The following is a 19,239-nucleotide window of genomic DNA, read 5'->3' on the forward strand; positions in this document are numbered from 1 at the left end:
ACGCGCGTTGGTGCTGCCGAGGCCCGGCGGCTGCAGGCCCAGCCCAAGGGGCTCCGCGGGACGGACACGCCGGGGCTGCGCTCGGGACTCCCGCGGCTGTGGGGGTGTGGGGGCAGCGCCCACGGACGGGATCCCAGGCCGCAGAGGGCCGGCGAAGCAGCGTGGACGTGGGCATGAGGGGGCCATTGCGGGGCCGGGCCCGAGTGTGCCGGGCTGGGCAGGACAGGGCAGGGCAGGGCAGGGCCGGGCCGGGCCGGGCGGGACAGGGCATGGAGCGCTCCCCGCACCGCCCCGCCCCGGTCCCCGCGGGTGGCGTGAGCGGCCGGGCAGCCCTGGCGGCCGCCGCCTCCTCGTTCCCCGGGTTTGGCGCGGGGAAGGACCGCAGCTAGAGGGAGCTGCTCCGGACCACGTCTGCCCGTGCGCCCCGGTTCTTTCACAGGCTCCCCCGCCCCTTCCCTCCCTCCTTCCCCCGTGATGGCGGAGGACAGTGAGTCCGCGGCCAGCCAGCAGAGCCTGGAGCTGGATGACCAGGACACCTGCGGCATAGACGGCGACAATGAGGAGGAGACCGAGCACGCCAAGGGGTAGGGGCGCGCTTGGGGAGCGCGCATGGCTCGGGGAGGCAGCTCCGTGTCCTCCGCCGCGGCAGAGGCCGGGCCGGAGGTGCCCGGGCCGGGCTCCCCTGATGCCCGGCGCGGTCCCTCGGAAGGGCGGGTGTGGTGGGCGCTCCTGCCCGCTGGCGGGCGGCCTGTGCTGCCCGGCCTGGCCCGGCCCGGCTCATCCGCGGCGCCTGCGCCGGCCGCCGAGCGGCCCCAGCCCGGGCTGCCTCCCGCCGCAGCATGCGGGCGTGGAACGGTCCCGCCGCCCGGCCCGGAGCCCCGCGCCCTTCTGCCCGTAAGGGGATAAGCGGGAGCCCGGGCCCGGCCCGGCCCGAGGTGAGGGGGCGGCGGGGCTGGCACTTACCCGCCGGACACCGGCCTTGAAATCATGTCGTATAAGCGAGGGTAAATCCTGCCTTGTTGTTGGCGCTTTTAGGGCTTGGGGGCGTTTCTGCGTATTTTTGGCCGTCAGGAAGTCCCCTGTAGCGGGGAGATGCCCCCGTGTCCTCCCGGTGGTTCCGGCTGAGCGGCTCCCGCGGGCCGTCCGCGCTCATCCACATCCACATCCACACCCACCGCCCGCTCCCTGCGGCCGGGGTCCGCTCCGGGCATCGTCTGTGTCAGCCTGTCCTGCTGACACTCCTCCTCACCCATTGTCCTCCGAGAGATGTTACCTCCAGATCCACGCTGTGGAGAGCAGAGCGCGTGTTTTAGCGCGGCAGTAGCCGGGGCAGACGCTGTTGTCTGGTTGTAGTTCCTTCTCCACTAATCTCGCGTCTCAGATCTTCCCACGCTGAGGATCAGGCGGTGTTTCCAGTTGCCTGGGGAGCTGATGGAAGAGGCAGCCAGCATAGCTGCGGCCCCTGCCATCCGACCGGTGTTGGACTGGCTGCAGTATGACTCCGTTCAGGCACGAGGTGCCAGGGTTCTAGCTTGCTCTGAAGGCTTTTGGGCCAGGGGAGTGGGAGGAATATGTTTCAAAAGTCGGCTTCATTTAATTTATTTTTTTCTCTTTTTTGAGGGGTTAAAAACTTGATTGCAGAGAAGGCGCTTTGTTGTCGCAGCCAGGAGTGGCTCGAGTAACCTAAAATAGAACTAGGTTAATCTATACAGTGCTACACAAATATCTTCCTCGTGAATTTGTGATTGATCTGCTTGAGAGCTTTTCTGTAGGTGACTGATGTTTGAGGATGTACTCTGTTTTTGTTGTCTTCTGCTTCTAGGATTTGGTTGACAACTATCTTAAATGTGGCAAGAGAAATCTAAGGGACTTTGGAGGGCTGACTTGTCTAGAAGGCAGGAAGGGGGAAAACTTTGCTGCTTGCTGCTCTGTCATTGAGTTAATGGCACACACACTAAAATAATCACGATAGAAATAATTTCAGTAATATAAATCTGGGATATTAAAAGGGACAAAATAGTGTTTTGTTATTTTGGGGCTTTTGTTACATTTGCTTCAGTAAATATGGCACAGTTGGTGATTCCCAAATACATGAAACTAAAGTCCTAAGAGGAGAGAGTTGTTATTTATTGTTCTTCATAGGAACTGACCTGGCATCCTAGTTGGGATGGTTTGATAGCCAGGTAATGATTCAGGTAATGGTAGCCAGGTAGTGATTCAGGTTTGATTCAGGTAATGCCTGTCCAGGATTTGTTTGGATTTTACTCCTGCTTCAGTTTCCTCTCCTATCTGTGTTCATGCCCAGGCTGTAGCTGCCCTCTGCAGCGTAGCTCTGTGTGTGGCTGTGCTTGGGCTGCTGTGACAGCGAGTGCAGTGTGTAAGGAGCAACCAGGGAAAAAAGAATTGCACTTCGGTGTGTTCTGAGTCACAGCTTGCTGCTCTACCCCACACGAGTCTCACTGCTCTCTAAGGGACACCAGCTGTAGCCTGTATGGTCTTCTACCCAAAACTCATCTCTGTTGAATATCCTAGATGTATTTTAATGAGTGTTTTTTAGTAAGTTTAGTTAAATTAGTGGTAGATCATTCCAGTAGAAAAAGCCTCTTAAATATTAGTATCTGCTTCATGAAGTCTCATATTGACTCTTGAATTACTTTATTTTCCTATAATCTTTGAAAAATCTTGTTTGCTGCTCTTTGTCTGGAGGCTGAAATACTCAAACGAATTCCAGCAAATGAAAGGGAAAATCTCACAGTGGAGCATGCAAGATCTAGTCTTGATCTGAGAGACTGACCTATAGTAATAGGAGCCTAATTAATTATTCCCTATTTTCTCCCTGTCATTGTATATTAATTCTTGAGGTGAATTTAAAGTTTGCTTCAAGCTTTTAGTTTAGGTTTTATAAACTTAAGCAATTTATGAGCAGTCCAACTACTTGAGACTATGACTGTGTCAACTGACTTGCTAAATTCTGTGTGGTCTCCATTAGTGCTGATAGGTATTTAATCTCATTCTATTTTAACCTGCACTTTTTTAGAAAGAGGCAAAATATTGTGTGTCAGTCTCTATTGGATTGCCATGTAAGTTAAGTTATTTTCATGATGTTTCTTGACATTTGAAAATAAGTCCTTAGAATATTGCCCACAGGAAAACGTGATTTTTAGATACATAAGACTTTTTTGTTTTGTTTTGTTTTTTTTTAAATTTGCAGGGGTTTTTGTGCTTGAGCACTGAATGAGTGCAGCAGAAAATAACCATTTTGTAGCTCTCAACTGTGAAAATGTCTTTGTCCTCTGATTCTGCTCCTGTTTTTTAGAGGCAGGATTATGTATGTTGTGTGACTCATTGCTGTTTTCCTGTTCTGTAGTTTGCTCCTGCTAGACGCATTATGCTGTATTTGTTCTGTGTTGTAATAAAGTGTGATTTACAAAATATCTTTGTTATTGTGTATGTAGAAAAAAATGTTGCACCTGGATCCACCCTGCTAAGTCCAGCCTTATAAGGTCTCTCACATTCTAAATAGCTCCTTATGGTCATTGCCAGAAAGGCCTTGGGCACAAAACATTTAGTAAACACATGAGAAAAAGGTATGACCTTTAAACAACTCCCCCAGCCCTCACAAATTATTTGCTTTGAATCTTTTAGTAGAATACCGCTGTGATTATTGTTTAAAAAGGCCAACTTTGTAATGAATACTACTTCTAGATTTAAAAAAGAAGCAAATATTTTTAGGGTTGTGGAAGCAGTGCTTGGTTTTAGTAGGTGGGTTTTACGGCTCAGAGTACAGATTACAGATTGAAGGGTGAGGCCCAGGAAACATGCAGATCTGAGTAATACTCTTGGGTTAGGGTTTAAGGTATTGCTGCTAGGTTTTCATGCTAAAAAACCTTGCATTCTCAAGTATTGAAATGTATACAAATGAAATCTTCCTGCAGAGAGATTCTTTGTAACGACAGTTTGTTAGGAAGTGGAATTTGAAGGGCATAGACCCTTCTGGTCAAGGCCTTTCTATATTGTCTTGGGGTGGTGGTTTTTCACAGCAATGAGAAAGCCCTTTGCACCTAAACCTCCATTTTCTTTATGAACCAATGACAGCCCTAGTATAAATAATACTGCTTTAAAATTTTTTGAAGTCTTGCCCATATACATGAGACTTGATTTTTGTGATCAGAAAGATCTGTGTAACATCTTCAGAAATGCAGCTTTGCAACCTCACTTACTCACAGAGAGAGAAGTACTGTGAAGGCAAGAACCCCACACAGGCCTTTGCAGTTTAAAAATAAACATCTGAAGTACATGTTTGGTTTTAAATTTGAGAAATTGCTAACTTAAAATTACCATTCCATGTAACATAAAACAGATGTTGACATTACAAAAGTCTGTTTCTGCTTAAGCAGAATTTAGTGTTCAAAAAGGAAATTAAAATAATAGTGACAGTTAGTCAGTGAGAAAGATAATGTCAAACCAAGGGAACCAAAACAGTTTGACTATCTGAACAGGATAATTGTCATGCTCCTCTGGATTTTTCCATCTTGGCTTTTCTATGGATTTACTCTGAGCCTCATAAAGTAAGTTTCTCCACCCTTGCCACACTTCTCCCCAAATACACTAAGTATTCCCATTTTTCATTTTAAAAAACTCAATCCAACCAAAACACCACCACATGCAGGGAGAAGCAAAAGTATTTTTTCCCACATCTATGCAAAACACCAGATGTGTGTACATAAGTGGAAAGGTATGTGGGTGGGATCATGGGCTTGCATTTGTGACTTGCAGACAAAATCATAAAACTATAGGCCTAAGTGACTATCTCAGAGTCCTATCCACAGCCTGATTCTGGGGCAAGGTTAAGTCATGTTGGGGGAGAATAAGGTCTTTTGACCCTTCTCCTGGCTCAACTGAATTTTGATTTGCATGTCACTTTTATGCTGGCCTCACCTTTTTCTTATTCATCAGACTGACAATATTGTTATTGTGGGTGCAGTTAAAAATATCTTAGACTGTGCCTGTACTTACATATAGCTGAACCTCGGCGTACAGATTTGCCCTCCTGTCATTAAAATTCTCCTGGTATAAGTGTGTCTCCACTAGACTGACATAGTCAAAATCTTCCAGAAGTCTAACATTGAATGGTTTTCTTTGTATAATCTGTTGTGGTCTGTATGGCACGCTGGACTGGGGCAGATGTGTTGATCTGATATGTGAAAAGGTTGTGTTTCCTGACCTGCCAACTTGACACGGCAGCACCCCGAGCTCTGTATTATTTTTCTGCTTCTCACATAGTACCTGAGCTTGGAGTTGTGTCACTTTACAGGTGCAGGGTAGTTTGGAAAAAGAGATTTCACGTTTAAAGGTCAACTTTCATTAAAATGGGAAACTTTTTTCCTCCCAGCTTCTAAGTGTGAGATATAATTCAACGTGTCGTCATATAGATGTATCTGACCAGACAGGAGAATTCAGATCTTAGTCAGCACACAAGAATGTCAGGGAAAAACTTTTAATAGGAGCCTTTGGTTTCTATCTTGTTACCTTTGCATATCCTTTGTTCTGTCAAGTCCAGCATAATTACTACAAGTTGAGCAACCAAGTTCCTCCCTTCCCAGCCATTCTCACTCCCAGTTTTAGAACCTTTCAGTTCTTTTCAGGGCAGAGCATGAGAAGGACAACAAATCCTGAGATGTTTTTGTTTTGCTTCTGCCCTGATTTGCTTGGTACCTCTGGTTGTAACTTGTGTTGGACAAACCTGTTAACTGAGTAGAAGTTTCTGTGTACTGTGTGCTGCCTGCTGCCAATTATCTGGGTTGCAGACGTGCCTAAACAGTAGGATGAGTAGAACTCTATTTAAATCCTCTTTTTACATTGTGTGGACTGTAGTAGTAAAAAATAAACTGACCCAAGCAGGAGACTGCATAAATAACTGCTCAGAATGATCCCTGGATAACCTGTCAGACAAAGATGCCAGTATTTATTTTGCAACAGACAGTGTGAAAGATTTAAACCTGAAGGTCATAAACCAAGGACTGGGATTGTGGAACATTAAAAAAATAAATTAATAACTAGTAGTATAGTTTTAAATGCTACATATATTTTACAGCAATTTTCTTCTGTCTTCCTTCTTTCCCTGCTGAAGACTATACATTTCTTAATGAAAAAGACCTTGAATTGGTCAGAGTACAAGCTATGATTGTCCTGGTAAAAGTACGGTTTGACTGGGGATAACATTAGTAAAGCTTGGCAAAGCTGATTTTTCTCCATAGCTGCCAAGCTTTTTTTTTTAATTCAATTGTTCATTATTTCACCACACTAAATAAAACATTGACCCTCAGGTAATCCTAGTGAGCAAAATTCCCCTGTGGTGTATGTGACACTGGATTATCCTAAAAGACAAGAAGACAAGTGAGCTGCACTGGTGCAGTTCAGGGCTCGGTGCCTGGTCAGGGTGTCTGTTAAGAACAGTGTTTGCTGAAACTCCAAATAGCCTGGTGCTCAACACACAAACCCTTGAGCCAGCTCAGAGACACAGAGGCATCATTTGTGTGCTATATGTGAGGTGTTACAGGGAAAGACAAGTTTGTGGACAGTTGCAGAAAGTAAAAAAAAATACTTCCTTAAATGAATCTCAGCAAAGGTGAAATCACTTCCCCTAATATTTTTATCTCAGTTTTGCCAGATAGAGGTGATGAAGTCCTAGGTCTTGTACACGTGTAAGGTTTCACTGTTTTGTATTTATAACCTCTTGCCAGTCTTTTGGGTCTGTTCTGTGTTTAAATTCAGTACAAAATGTCAGCTTGGTATACAGGCCTTCAGATAGAGTTACACTTTATTTTTTCAAATGAGTTGACACTGTGCTGCCCAGGTGGCCAAGAAAGCCAATGCCATCCTGGCTTGTATCAGACAGAGTGTGGCCAGCAGGACCAGGACAGTGATCATACCCTTGTACTTGGACTGGTGGGTGAAGCCACACCTTGAATCTGTTTTGAGCCCTTCACTGGCCTCAAAACTAGAGCTGGAGCATATCCAGAGAAGGGCAGCAAAGCTGGTGAAGGGGCTGAAGACTAAGTCCTGTGAGGAGTGGCTGAGGCAAGTGGGGTTGTTTAACCTGGAGAGAAGGAGGTTCAGGGTGGATTTTATTACTCTCTACAACTCTGTGAAAGGAGGTTTTAGCCAAGTGAGGGTTGGCCTCTTCTTCCAGGTAACAAATGACAGGACAAAGAAAATGGACTCAACTTGCATCAGAGGAGATTTAAATTGAATGTGATGAAAAATCTCTTCACCGAAGGGATTGTTGAGTATTGGTAAATGCTCCCCAGGGAAGTGGCTGAGTCATGTCCTTGGGGGTATTGAATGCATGTGTAGTAGATGTGACACTGAGGGATATAGTTTAGTGGTGGGCTTGGATTAATGCTGGGCTCAATGATCTTAAAGGTGTTTTCCAACCTAAGTGCTGTGATTCAATGAAACAGTGATTCATTGTGGATCATGTAGGTGATCTGGCAGTATGCTTATTCTGCAACAAAAGATCTTCTCCCTGCGTCACTTACACAAGTCCATCTTTTGTTCCTGCAGCCTTCTAGTAAATGCTTCAAACTCTCTTATCTCTCCAGTGTGTGGTCTGCTCTACTGTTGTGCACTGAGTAGCAACTTGGTCCTGTTCTAGAGGCTGTGGCATTTACAGCACTTTCGTTCTGGGAGCATAACCCAGTGTAACCTTGAATGTTACAAATTTCTTGAGATTGATCTTTCACTGCAGACTGTTCTAAAGTACAGTAAGGATCTCGCAAAAATCAGGCTTTGCTTAGCTACATTGTTTGGTTAATTGCAGGCTTTGGGCCTCCCAACTGGAGGGAGGGTGTTTGCTTGACAGTACCAGCTCAGGCAAGGTATAGATGCTAAGACTTGTCATCATAATCTTGAAAGTGAGCATGTTACAGCAAATAACATGTGCCTTGCAAATATGTTGATCGTAATAACTTTAGTTATCTTCTTCTGAGTTTTCTTTCTTTTTGTTTGTCAGTATGATACATGGAGTTTTCCCCCCTCCAGGATTAAAAGAAACAATTGGTTGTTGCATTGACTTTTTTTCTTTCCTGGTGAAAAACACTCAAGCCTCCCAAACTCTGATATCTGTCTTCAGTTCCATTATGTGCATATGGTTTTGCTGAGACATTAGCCTCTTGAAGACAATTTAGTGTTAATTGACTCATTGCCTCTGTATTTTCGTTCTGTCTGAGAGTTACTAACACATCCCACACTTTGCAAATTCTGATCTAATCTTGATTCTATATCTTGATTATTTTTTAAATAAAAATCTTTAAGAATAACTTATGTTATCAATAGTCAAAATATATCAGAATCCTCTAGTGCAATTTTTACTTTGTTGCTGGGGCTTTTTAATTAAAGTTGACCCCATTGTGCTTATTGTTTTAAAGCACAAATATTTCATTAGTTTTATTTTGTCTCTTATTGGGATTTCATTAAGACTTTCATTGCGGCTTAAGTTAGGAACAAAATTTCCAGAAAACAGAATGTTTCATCTGGATTCTTCTCAAATTCATATGTGCCTTATGGTTGAGCATGAAGGAGAAAAAGTGTTAGAGCACTAATAGTTACTGAGTTTCCAAGGAGGTTACTTTCCTCGCTTCCCATACTTTCTTGTGTTCCTCTGAACTGTTGAATTTGGTCATTTTGTTTTTGTGCTGAGTAATAGTCTGGAGAAGAGCACTGGTTTCTATGCAATGTCACAGTTTTACATGAGTATGTCAAAGTGCCTGGTTGTGCGGGTGTCAGAGTATGAAACAAATGAAACAGCACTTGCAAGAAGTTTTTTATCAATGCTCTCAGTTCCCCCCTTCCTTGCTTTTTTTTCCGCTGCCTTTTCTTTACATTCAAAACGCTGTTAGATTTTTCATATCAAAATGCTGGCTTTTCCATATGTAACTTTTTTAAAATTTAAGGCTCAGTGGTATTGATTTTTCTTATTGCACATTCTTTGCATCTCTGGCAGAAGTCCTGGAGGGGATTTGGGAGCGAAGAAGAAGAAAAAGAAGCAGAAGAGAAAAAAGGAGAAACCAAATTCTGGAGGCACCAAATCAGATTCTGCATCTGACTCCCAGGAAATTAAAATTCAACAACCTTCAAAAGTGAGAGCCTAGTTCTGTTTTAATTTGTGCGTGCTTTCTAATTTAATTTTAATTTGCATGTCACTTGTTGTTAAAGTGAGTCAGTAGTTCTGCCTTAGTGTGTGAAAATTAAGCTTCTCTCTGTCTTGAACAGAGAGAAGCAAGCCAAGACCTGGTGTTTTCAGAGGTGCTGTTGTCACCGTGGTGGTGTACTGTGAGAAAGACAGAGGAGGAGTTTTGTCTTTTTCTTTGAGCAGTTAGAGCTTGGGCTAGTGACAGCCTCATTGCATAGAATCATAATATGTGATGGCAATGCTTTTAAATAGATTTTGTATTTTATGAATTTTCTTTAGTTTTTAGCTGCCATCAAACTTGGCTTAGTGCAGTTTTGGTCACTTGTGCAGCCTGAAGCTCTCTCAGTAGCAGCAGCAGGAGGGAAGGTGCGCCTGCTGTGCTAACCAGAGTCTCTTTAGGGCAAGCAGGCATGTATTTGTACATAAAATGCAGTAATTTCAAACATGGAGATAAAGGATGAAGAAAAATTTTGCTGTCAGAAAGGCCTCCACTATAATTAAGAATGGAAAATTGCTTGAGGGAATGTACAATCCTTGCAGATTTTCTGATAAAATAGCATTGTCTGTATGTGCCTTTGTCTATCATGTTCTGAGTGAGCAGTGAATAACATGGTGTGGTGCCTTTTCAGCATTTTATCCCAAGAAAAATCTGAGTCCAAGAACTAAAGTTTGTAAAACTAAGAAAGTTTATGGACTGTTGAGCATATTGAGGTAGTTATATTTGCTTTATCTGATTATTGTGGAGAACTTTACACCATTGTACCAACAGGAATCTTCGTCCTGTAAGATTTGTCAAGTACATTGGGGCTACCGACTAATTTTAGGGGAAGAATATTGTGTTCTGGCTCATTAGCATAGTGATAGATTTTTGTGTTGTCCCTTTAGATCTTTTCCATGTTACCCTGACTGCTTTGCATGGGCACATTTGGCACAGGGGACACTTTATAATATGTAGAGAGATCTTAAGTACTTTGCCACCTGTTTTGATACTGCCTTTCTGTAAAACATGTCATGAACTGCTAATGCAGGAAGGCTGTTGGCAAATGATGCACAAGTAACCTCACACTCTGGCATGAGGTAAATTTTTGTGTTAACATAACGGCATAGTTAATTGCTATAGTATCCCATGAGTTCCTTGATTTTCTGCTGACCAAGTTTATTGTTCCATGTGTTGCCTCTAATTGCACTAAAAGAAAGCTACTTCATAGCTTTTTGCTTTTGGGTGCAAGATGTTAGTCCTGCACCTTGCAGGCTTGCCCGCCATTTCTCTGATGTGATGTGTGGTGCAAATGTGGAAGCCTATCCTTGTTCCAAGTTGTGTGCTTAGAGTGGCACTGTTCATGGTTATTTTATAGACACAAGTTTAGTCAATTCATTAGTAATCCCACAAAATTTTCAATTTTATTGGCATAAAGAAAAAGTTCTTATATAAGTCTTTCTTTCAAGCTCTAGGCAGCTAAACCACTTTACTCTTCTTTTATGGCTTTCACTTTTCTCTAGTTACAAATGCATCAACATTGCCTGGGGGTTATTTTGCCTTCTCTGCTGTGTTGCAGGTCTGTCTTAGACAACTATTCTGTTACAGATTTTTTGAAAGCATCTTAGACCACTGATCTGGATCTGTGTGGAAGAGTATATTTATTTTGTCTGCTACTCAAGTAATACTTAAATTTTGTATTTATGTGCTGTATGAAATTTAATACAGAAAACAGGCTTCTAGTGTTTGCTTGCTCTTGGTTGAAAAGAGTGTATTTTAGAGGAGAATGACATTGTAGACCTCACGTCTAAGAGACTATATGCAAGATCATCAGGTAGAACTCAGTGGGGCTCCTGAACTCATTGAAAAGGATTTTGAAGAAGGATTTTGAGGTCATGTGAGTTTGTAAACAGATCTGTCAGTCTGGTGATGAGTAAAGCAAAACAGTGAGTGTCCTTGGCTTCTGCCTTCCTTAAATGTGATGGTAGTAATAGTAGAGCTTTTGAAATCTGGTGTGAATGTAACCATAGCACTAAATGATTGTTAGCATTGCATGCTTACAGTGACCTTGAGGACACTTCATTGCCCATCTCACAAGATTTTCATCTCTCCCTATTACAATTTCCAGTGATGTAGGCTGTCCACAGGTGACACAAAGAAAGCTTACCATGTCTGCAGTCTCATCATTATTGTCATTATTGTAGCCACTGGTGGCCTACACAACCTAGTCACAGAATAATAGATTGGAAGGGACATCTGAAGGTTTTTTGACCAACCTGTTGCTTAGAGCAAGTCCAGCTAGATCAGGTTGTACAGGCCTAGATGAGGTTGCTTGGTCTCCAAGGACGGAGACTCCAATATCTTTGATCTTTGTGGGTAACTTATTCTGGTGTTTGACTACACTTTTCAGTTGAAAAAAAAAAGTTATTCCTTATATCTAAATGGATTTTCCTGGTTTGCAACTTGTCTCCTTTGTTTTTTGTCTTATCACCCTGTTCCTCTGAAAATATTTGGCACAGCTTTCTTTCTACCCTCCCATTAGGCAGTAATAAGATTTCTCCTACTCCCTCAACGTTCCATTCTTAAGGTTGAACAAGCCAAGGTCTCTCATCCTCTTCTCCTTGTGTGTGATGTGCCTCAGCCCCCCTTTATCTTGGTGCCCTCCAGAGAACTCGTAACAGTCTGTCAATGTTCTCCTTGTAATGGAGAACCCCAAACTATAAGGTGTGACCTCAGGGATGCCAGACAAAGGGGAAGATTTCCTGGCCAGTTTACTGGTGCTACCTAGTATGTGGCTGTCCTTTGCTGGCCAGCAATCTGCTGGCTCATGTCCAGCCCTCTGCTCACCTGGACCTCCCAAGTTTTTTTCTGCAAGCTGATTCATAGCTAGTCCATGCTGGCCTCTGCCTTTGCATGGACTTTTTCTATCCAGATGGAGGACTTTGTATTTGCTTTTGTCAAACTTGATTAAGTTTCTTTATCCAGCTTGTCAGAGTAGCTTTGAATAGCTGCTCTGTGGTTCAGCATATCAACAATTCTAGAAATTCTTCTAGGTATCATCTATGCCCTTGCAGAGAAAGTACTCTTTGTCAAGTCCAGATCATTAAACAGTGTTGACCCCTGAGTCCTCCCCCTTGCATTCTTGAAAATGGGTATGACATTTCCCTTTGTCCATTGATAGGAAAATTCCACCAATTGCTATTTTAAACTTAATAGATATTAGTTGCACTAACATCAGCCAGCTCCCTCAGCATCCTTACATGCATTTGGTCTGTTTTCAGGGGCCTATGTATGATTAGTTTGCTCAACAGTCCCTTTCTCTCTGACTGCTGCAGTGCACAGGGACATCAAAGGCCTGAGGTCATCAACAAAAGTGAAGCAAAGCCACCATTTCCTACCTCAACCCCGTGGTACAACAGGGCTGTCTTGTGCTGTGAAGAGAAATTTGCCCTAAACTGAAATTAAACAAAAGACCTGGTTTCTGTTTTTCTAATTAATGCGAAGTTCTTTGTAGGTTTTCCTTGCTTTCTATTGAAGGAAAACAAAAAGTATTAAACTTCTTAGTCAGGCCGATCTCTGAGTGTTTTGAAATGAAAGGGATTCCTCCTGATGTCCCTAGCCATGGTCTATTTAGTACCTGAACATTAATTTCTTACTTATTATTATGGTAGTAAGATCTTTCTTAGGAACATTTTTTTTTTAGACTTTCTGCTTTTTTAATATAGAAGACATATTATAGACTTTAAATAAATATACAGAATAAATTACAGTGTGTCAGCATTTATGTATGATTTCATGATGTACTAATAAGACTTCAGAATTTATCTAGTGGCATTAGTAATTTATGTCTCTGTTATCCTAATCTAGAAATAAGGTAGGCTTTTTAGGCTGGAACAGTGTTGTTCTAAAGTGTATAAACATGTTAATTGACAGTTACTCAGCTGACAGGTGTTTAAGGCACACTTAGAGGTGAAATTTGCAATCCTTAAACATTAGGCATTTTGTTTCATTAATTTAGATAATGAAAGTGTTTATTTTAAATAGTAAATGATGGGCTGCTTGAGCTCCAGGCACAAAGTTTTGCTCTTTTTGTCACTGAGGATACCAGAGGCTGATCACCCAAATTAAGCTTTACCTTAATTATTGCATTTATTTTATGATGGTTCTTCAATGTATGAATCCTAGAAAGAAAGTGAGATACAAAAATAGTAGTTCTTTGCTATTCAGTTAAAAAAAAACAAACAAACAGTCTGACTTGAAATCTCTTGCAGAATTGCTTAAAATTTTCCAGTACATTTGAGACTATTCTTTCAGATGCATTATTGCACTGCAGTCTAGGGAAACCTGAGCACAAGCATGCTGTTGGTATGCCTCAGAACAGGACTTACCACTAGGAAGATAACAAAACGAAGAGATTTAAAAAGAGAGAGGGAAAAAATCTCTTTAGGTTTAGAGGCTGTTACCATTATTCCGCTGCACTGTCCTTTGCAGGAAAAATTCCTGTTACATTTACTCAGAGTGATCAAAAAACTCCATGTGTACCAGTGGTACCTTTATTGTTAAATACCTAAACTGACCCTTTTTGTGGTATTTTGTTGTGTTTTACCAGGGGAACAGGGAATGTAAGAAGCATTTTTTATTGTGATACAGTATCCTACCTTAATGCTGCTGTATTTGTGTTAATAATGTTGATGTTTCTTGGTTAAATGCAAGTACTGCTGACAGCTATTTTGTTTACTTGTTGCCCACCTAACTTTTTTCCACTCTCCTGTCTACAAACATTGTACCTAAACTAACCATGATGAGAAGAGTACCTGTGAGAATAGGTAACAGTAAAAGAAATGTACATGTTTGTACAGCTATTCACAAAGTAAATGTACTCAATAAGCTTTCTGTTCTGTCTATTTGTGCAGAATCCAGCCATTCCAATGCAGAAGCTTCAAGACATCCAGAGAGCAATGGAGCTGCTCTCTGCATGCCAAGGCCCAGCAAAGAATATTGATGAGGCTGCCAAACGTAAATACCAGTTTTGGGATACACAACCTGTACCTAAACTTAGTAAGTTTAACTGGATCTGTGTGAAAGAGCTGACTTATGATCACTAAAGAAATGTTGTGCTAGCTCTGTGACATGTTCTCTAAAATGGATATGAAGTTGGACTGTGTGTGGTAGGGATCCTTAGTTTTTTGTGTAGTTTATGTGGAATTCTTGATGTTTTCCAGGGAAGTGGTTGTCTTCCCCACAGATAATATGCAAGATACAGTGTATTTAATAAGTCTCATTCTGATGTCCTCCGTAAAAATGGGAAATGCTATTGAAATAGCATTCTTTTGTATATTTTAGGTCTGAAATATTGAACAATAGAACACAGAAGTTTTTTCCACTTTAGAAGTAAGAACTCTTAAGTGGTGACAAAGAGTAAATTTTAATTTTTTATTAGTAGTATTTGTTGTGTTTGTTTATTTGTATTTACTTTTTTTTTTTCAATAAATGGATTTGCTATCACAGAAGCAATGACTCTCCTGCCATAGGTTTCACTGTTTTCATACAGCTTTAATTAGACTGTGACATTTGTCTGATACACAGACTCTTCCTCTGCTGTGTGTTCATGTTGTCCTCCACAACATATTGCCTTGAAGACATGCTCTCTCAGATTCTGTTCTCTGTTCTTGATTCCAAGTGAGATGATGAGGTGATCTCTCCTTGCCTTTAAATTTATAATGAATTTGACAAATTATTTTTTCTATTGATCTGATCCCTGATAGTGCAGTTGGTAAATCTTTTCATTGTTGGAGAAAGTAGTTGCTGACTTCTTGTGTTTTCTGTGTTGCTTTCTGAACCTTCTTTTACTGCTTTCATTATCTTCAAGATAAGCAGTTACAGCTTTTCAGTGTGACCATACCTTGGGGGCCCCACAGGTAAAACATTCTCAGCACAGTAGCTGTTGCTGCTCTGTCCTGCAGGTTTCTCTCCATTGCAATGGAGACTGGTATAGAATAAGCAGAAATCAGGTAGAGTCTAAAGCACAGGAGCACTCTGCTCACTCTCTCTCCACAGGCAGCTTTTCACATTAATCCATGGCTATAGCTTAATCCACAGCAATCTCATTTCTTCCTGACTTTCCTTGTGTAGAGAAGTCCAGAGCAGAGTCCCTGGATACAGTATTTTCCTCTGGACTGGATTGAATTGAGCTCACCTACCACGGCTTTTCTCTGTACAAACTCTGTCCAAATACCTGCATAAAGTAATGGTAGTAATCATCACCAGCAATGCAGCCTAAGTGGAGAAAGACCCTAGCCAAAATAAATTGAAGTGTAAATCAAAAAATGCTCTGGCCATAATCAGGCTTTTCCAGAGCTAGTTCAGGTGTCTGTACAGTTAACGCACTTAGATAGAGAGGAGAGTCTGTCACTTGCCAGTCTAAAAAGGCCCATACAGTGCCTCAGAAAATTATTTGTTGGTGTTGTTCAGTAGAAATATGTTTCATTGAATTTGGTCATTGAGGTTTTGTCCAACAGTCTCTATGAATTTCTTCTTAGTCCCACAGATTTTTTAGGCTTTTCTTTATCTGCTGAATGAACAGATTGGGAAGTCATCATTAGTTGATATGCTTTACGTGATAAGGTGGAAAAATAATTAATCAATTCAAAAAATGTTGTAGGGATCTTTGCATTAAACTCACCTCAGAATCCTCTGGCATTCAAGTTAAAATTATTAGCAATAGGTCCTTTAGTTATGCCAAACCTGCCAATTTAGTGGCAGTAATATTTGGGCTGTTGGTACTTTTCAGAGTTTGCTTAAAAATGCTAATAATTATGACCTTCCAAACTGGATGGCAGGCCATAACTATTAGTCAGGATTGTGCATCATGTGGAAAAAATTCATACTCAAAGGAAAATGTGACTGTCTAGTTTGATGATGGCTGACAATACAGTTGAGTGTTTACAGATAAGAATCAGGGGGAAGGCCAAGAGGGCAGATACCATGGTGTGAGTCAGTTCTAGACCTCCCAGACAGAATGAAGAGGCAAATAAAATATTCTTTTAAACATCTGGCAGAAGTTTCACAATCACTAGCCATTGTTCTCATCGGGACTTCAACATATGTAGGATTTACTACAATTGTAAGAGTGACTTAATTGCAGATTCTTAATTATAGATTCTAGATAGCAGCATTCCTGCTATGCTAAATTCACACGCATGCACACAGGCACAGAGTTGTTTACATGCTACCGTGTTCAAAGGTGCCTGTTAAAAATTCCCCTTGAGCCCAGTGACATACATTGAGTCCCTTGCATTTCTCAGCAGGCGAGGGCTGAGCTTTGAGGAGTGGAAGGTGTCAGTGTAGGCCTCATGCTCAGCAAGTCTTGAGAGCATCACAGCCTTGAGGGTATACAAGAGATCCCTCTCACAGTGAGGAGGTGGTGCAGCCCACTGTGGTCCAGGGCTCTGTAAAGGGCCTCACTTAGGACCACTCTTCAAAAGATTGGCAAATAATTGGCTTAAATCATCAGTAAGTTTCCATCATGGCAGTAACCCATGTTGGTAACTGCTTTATGAAAAAGAAAAGCTGAAAAATCCCATCCTGTAACAGTGGTACCATTTCACTTGGGCTACAGTTCAGGTAAATGGTGTTCCAAGGCTGTCAGGGAATAGCTGGTTATTCGGGAATAACTGATTATTCCCTTTTCCCCACCTTGTTCAGGAAAATGGTGATCCTGATACAGTCAGTGTCACTCCCACCTTTACTGTGCAGGAGCTCCTGTTAACAGTCAAGGGACATTTCACTGCCCAGCTGGTTTGGTCAAGGCTTACTGGGAACTCCTGAGGTCCTAGAGCAGGCCCAAGGATGGATGGAGAGATGCACCACCAAAGGGACTGCAAGGATGCTGAGGTTATGCAGGGAGAAAATCAGGAGGTCTAAAGCCTTACAGTGTTATCTGACTTAAAGGACAATGCTACAAGAAAGACATTGAGGTGCTGGACTGAGTCCAGAGGAGGGCAACAAACCTGGTAAAGGGTCTGGAACACAAGTCTGATGAGGAGTGGCTGAGGGAGCTGGGGTTGTTTAGCCTGGAGGAAAGGAGGCTCAGGGGAGACCTTATCACTCTACAATTACCTGAAGTTAGGTTGTGGCCATGTGGGGGTCCGCCTCTTCTCACAGCTAACAAGAGCTAGGACAAGGGGAAACTATCTCAAGGGGAGCTGTGCCAGGGGAGATTTAGATGGGATGTTAGGAAAAATCTGTTTTCTGAATTGGAAGAGGCTACCTTGGGAAGTAGTGGGGTCACCATCCCTGGAGGTATTGAAAGGATATGTAAATATGATGCCTAGGAACATGGTTTAGTGGTGGGCTTGGCAGTGTGAGGTTAGTGATTGGACTGATCTTACAGGTCTTTTCCAATTTCTATGATTTAGTAGGTGCTGCTCCTTAGAAGAGGAACAGCTGCAGTTTATTAGTGTATGCTGAGGACTGGTGCTGTAAAGTAAGAGAGGAGAAGAAAGCATGCCTTCAAGTAGGATTTTAGGAATACATTTCACATACCAACAGTATATCTGAAATGCCCTCACTTTGCTATGTCATTGCTCCTGAGTAATCCTGTTGAGTTCAGGTCTGTTCAAGGTGGTGGTAAACAGGATCTGAGCCATAGCTTGTTAGCTGTGAGTACATGTTCTCATGGTGAGGCTGTGATCTCATGGCTGGCTAAATGCTGTGCGTGTGCTGATAAGTTGTTGTCTCTTGTGTTATGGAATGCAGGGTATCAGTTGAGATGGAGTGGTTCTGTGCATTTCTCTAAATATTATGATGAGACAGTCATTAGTCTGAATGTAGTCTATGAGAATGAGAAGTAGTGTAAACTAATAATACTAATTTTTTCAGCATTTTTAAAAAGCTTGTTCCATTTACATAATTATGAGGAAATACATGATGTGAATTAAGTGTAGTTTACAGAACTATCAGGAAAGCTAGCAATGTAACAGTTTGTTTGTTTTTTTTTCTCCTCCTCCCTCAAAAGATGAAGTTATAACTTCACATGGTGCAATTGAACCAGATAAGGACAATGTCCGCCTAGAGCCATATTCTTTGCCACAAGGTTTTATGTGGGACACATTGGATCTTAGCAATGCTGAAGTTGTAAGTAGAGCAATTTTTATATGTATCTAAAATAATTCAAGTTTTTTCTGATTGATATGTGGATAAGTATTTGGATTTTTTTGTGTATGTTTTCAGCTGAAGGAGTTATACACACTATTAAATGAGAATTACGTAGAAGATGATGATAATATGTTTAGGTTTGATTATTCACCCGAATTTCTTCTGTGGTGAGTAGCAAGTTCCACATTCTGATCTGGCTGGAGTGCAATGAAGGGTGTTTTTATTACATCTTCTTAGGCAGTAATTTGTAATTATTTCTGTCATCAATTCTAGGGCATTGCGTCCTCCGGGCTGGTTACCGCAATGGCACTGCGGGGTTAGAGTGTCTTCAAACAGAAAACTGGTAGGATTCATAAGTGCCATCCCTGCAAATATTCGTATTTATGACAGGTAAAATGCACCAGTACTTTTGTATTTGTTAAAGAATAATGCCCCAAAACAAACCTTAAACTGATATCCATTGCTATAGAAAACTTAAAAATAGAGAACAAAGTGAAGAGCACCAATATTTATTTAGGGAATTTTCTTCGTGATGAATGGTACAGATAATGCCATACAATTTTCTGACCCTGCTGAAAAGCATTTATAGTTGATCAGCTGGGCTTCTTGGCCAAGTCTTCATACACTGACAAACATAAAGCATTGTGACTCCACGTAGCGTTGCCTGGATGCTATACTGCATCTTATAGTCAAGTGATGAGTTAAGTCTTGATAGAGCTCTGGTAAAGGAGTGTTGCAATAGCTTGCATATTGCAGTTTGTCATTGCAGTCACACAGGCTTAGATTAGTGTTCCTTGCAGATGTACTTTGTCACAGGCAAGTTTACTTAACTTCAAATTCTTCTGTCACAGTATGGAAAACTGTAATTATAAAAATGGAAACATGCAGTGTGTAACTCTAATTTTTCCACTAC

The 19,239-nt window shown here is 41.8% G+C and overlaps 1 protein-coding gene across 2 annotated transcripts in view; it reads left to right on the forward strand.

The window, feature by feature from the left end:
- The first annotated feature begins 378 nt into the window (after positions 1 to 378).
- NMT2 (N-myristoyltransferase 2) overlaps positions 379 to 19,239 on the forward strand; it is a 33,791-nt gene continuing 14,930 nt past the window's right edge. The window contains exons 1-6 of one of the 2 annotated variants that reach the window (XM_059842616.1): positions 379 to 584; positions 9,005 to 9,140; positions 14,084 to 14,228; positions 18,187 to 18,305; positions 18,402 to 18,493; positions 18,600 to 18,716. In XM_059842616.1, the coding sequence (XP_059698599.1) occupies positions 475 to 584; positions 9,005 to 9,140; positions 14,084 to 14,228; positions 18,187 to 18,305; positions 18,402 to 18,493; positions 18,600 to 18,716 (719 nt within the window). In that variant the 5' untranslated portion in view covers positions 379 to 474. The remainder of the gene's footprint in view (positions 585 to 9,004; positions 9,141 to 14,083; positions 14,229 to 18,186; positions 18,306 to 18,401; positions 18,494 to 18,599; positions 18,717 to 19,239) is intronic. The other variant, XM_059842624.1, reaches the window with a different exon arrangement.

Source organism: Haemorhous mexicanus, chromosome 1 (genome assembly GCF_027477595.1).
Source record: "Haemorhous mexicanus isolate bHaeMex1 chromosome 1, bHaeMex1.pri, whole genome shotgun sequence".
Classification (NCBI taxonomy): domain Eukaryota; kingdom Metazoa; phylum Chordata; class Aves; order Passeriformes; family Fringillidae; genus Haemorhous; species Haemorhous mexicanus.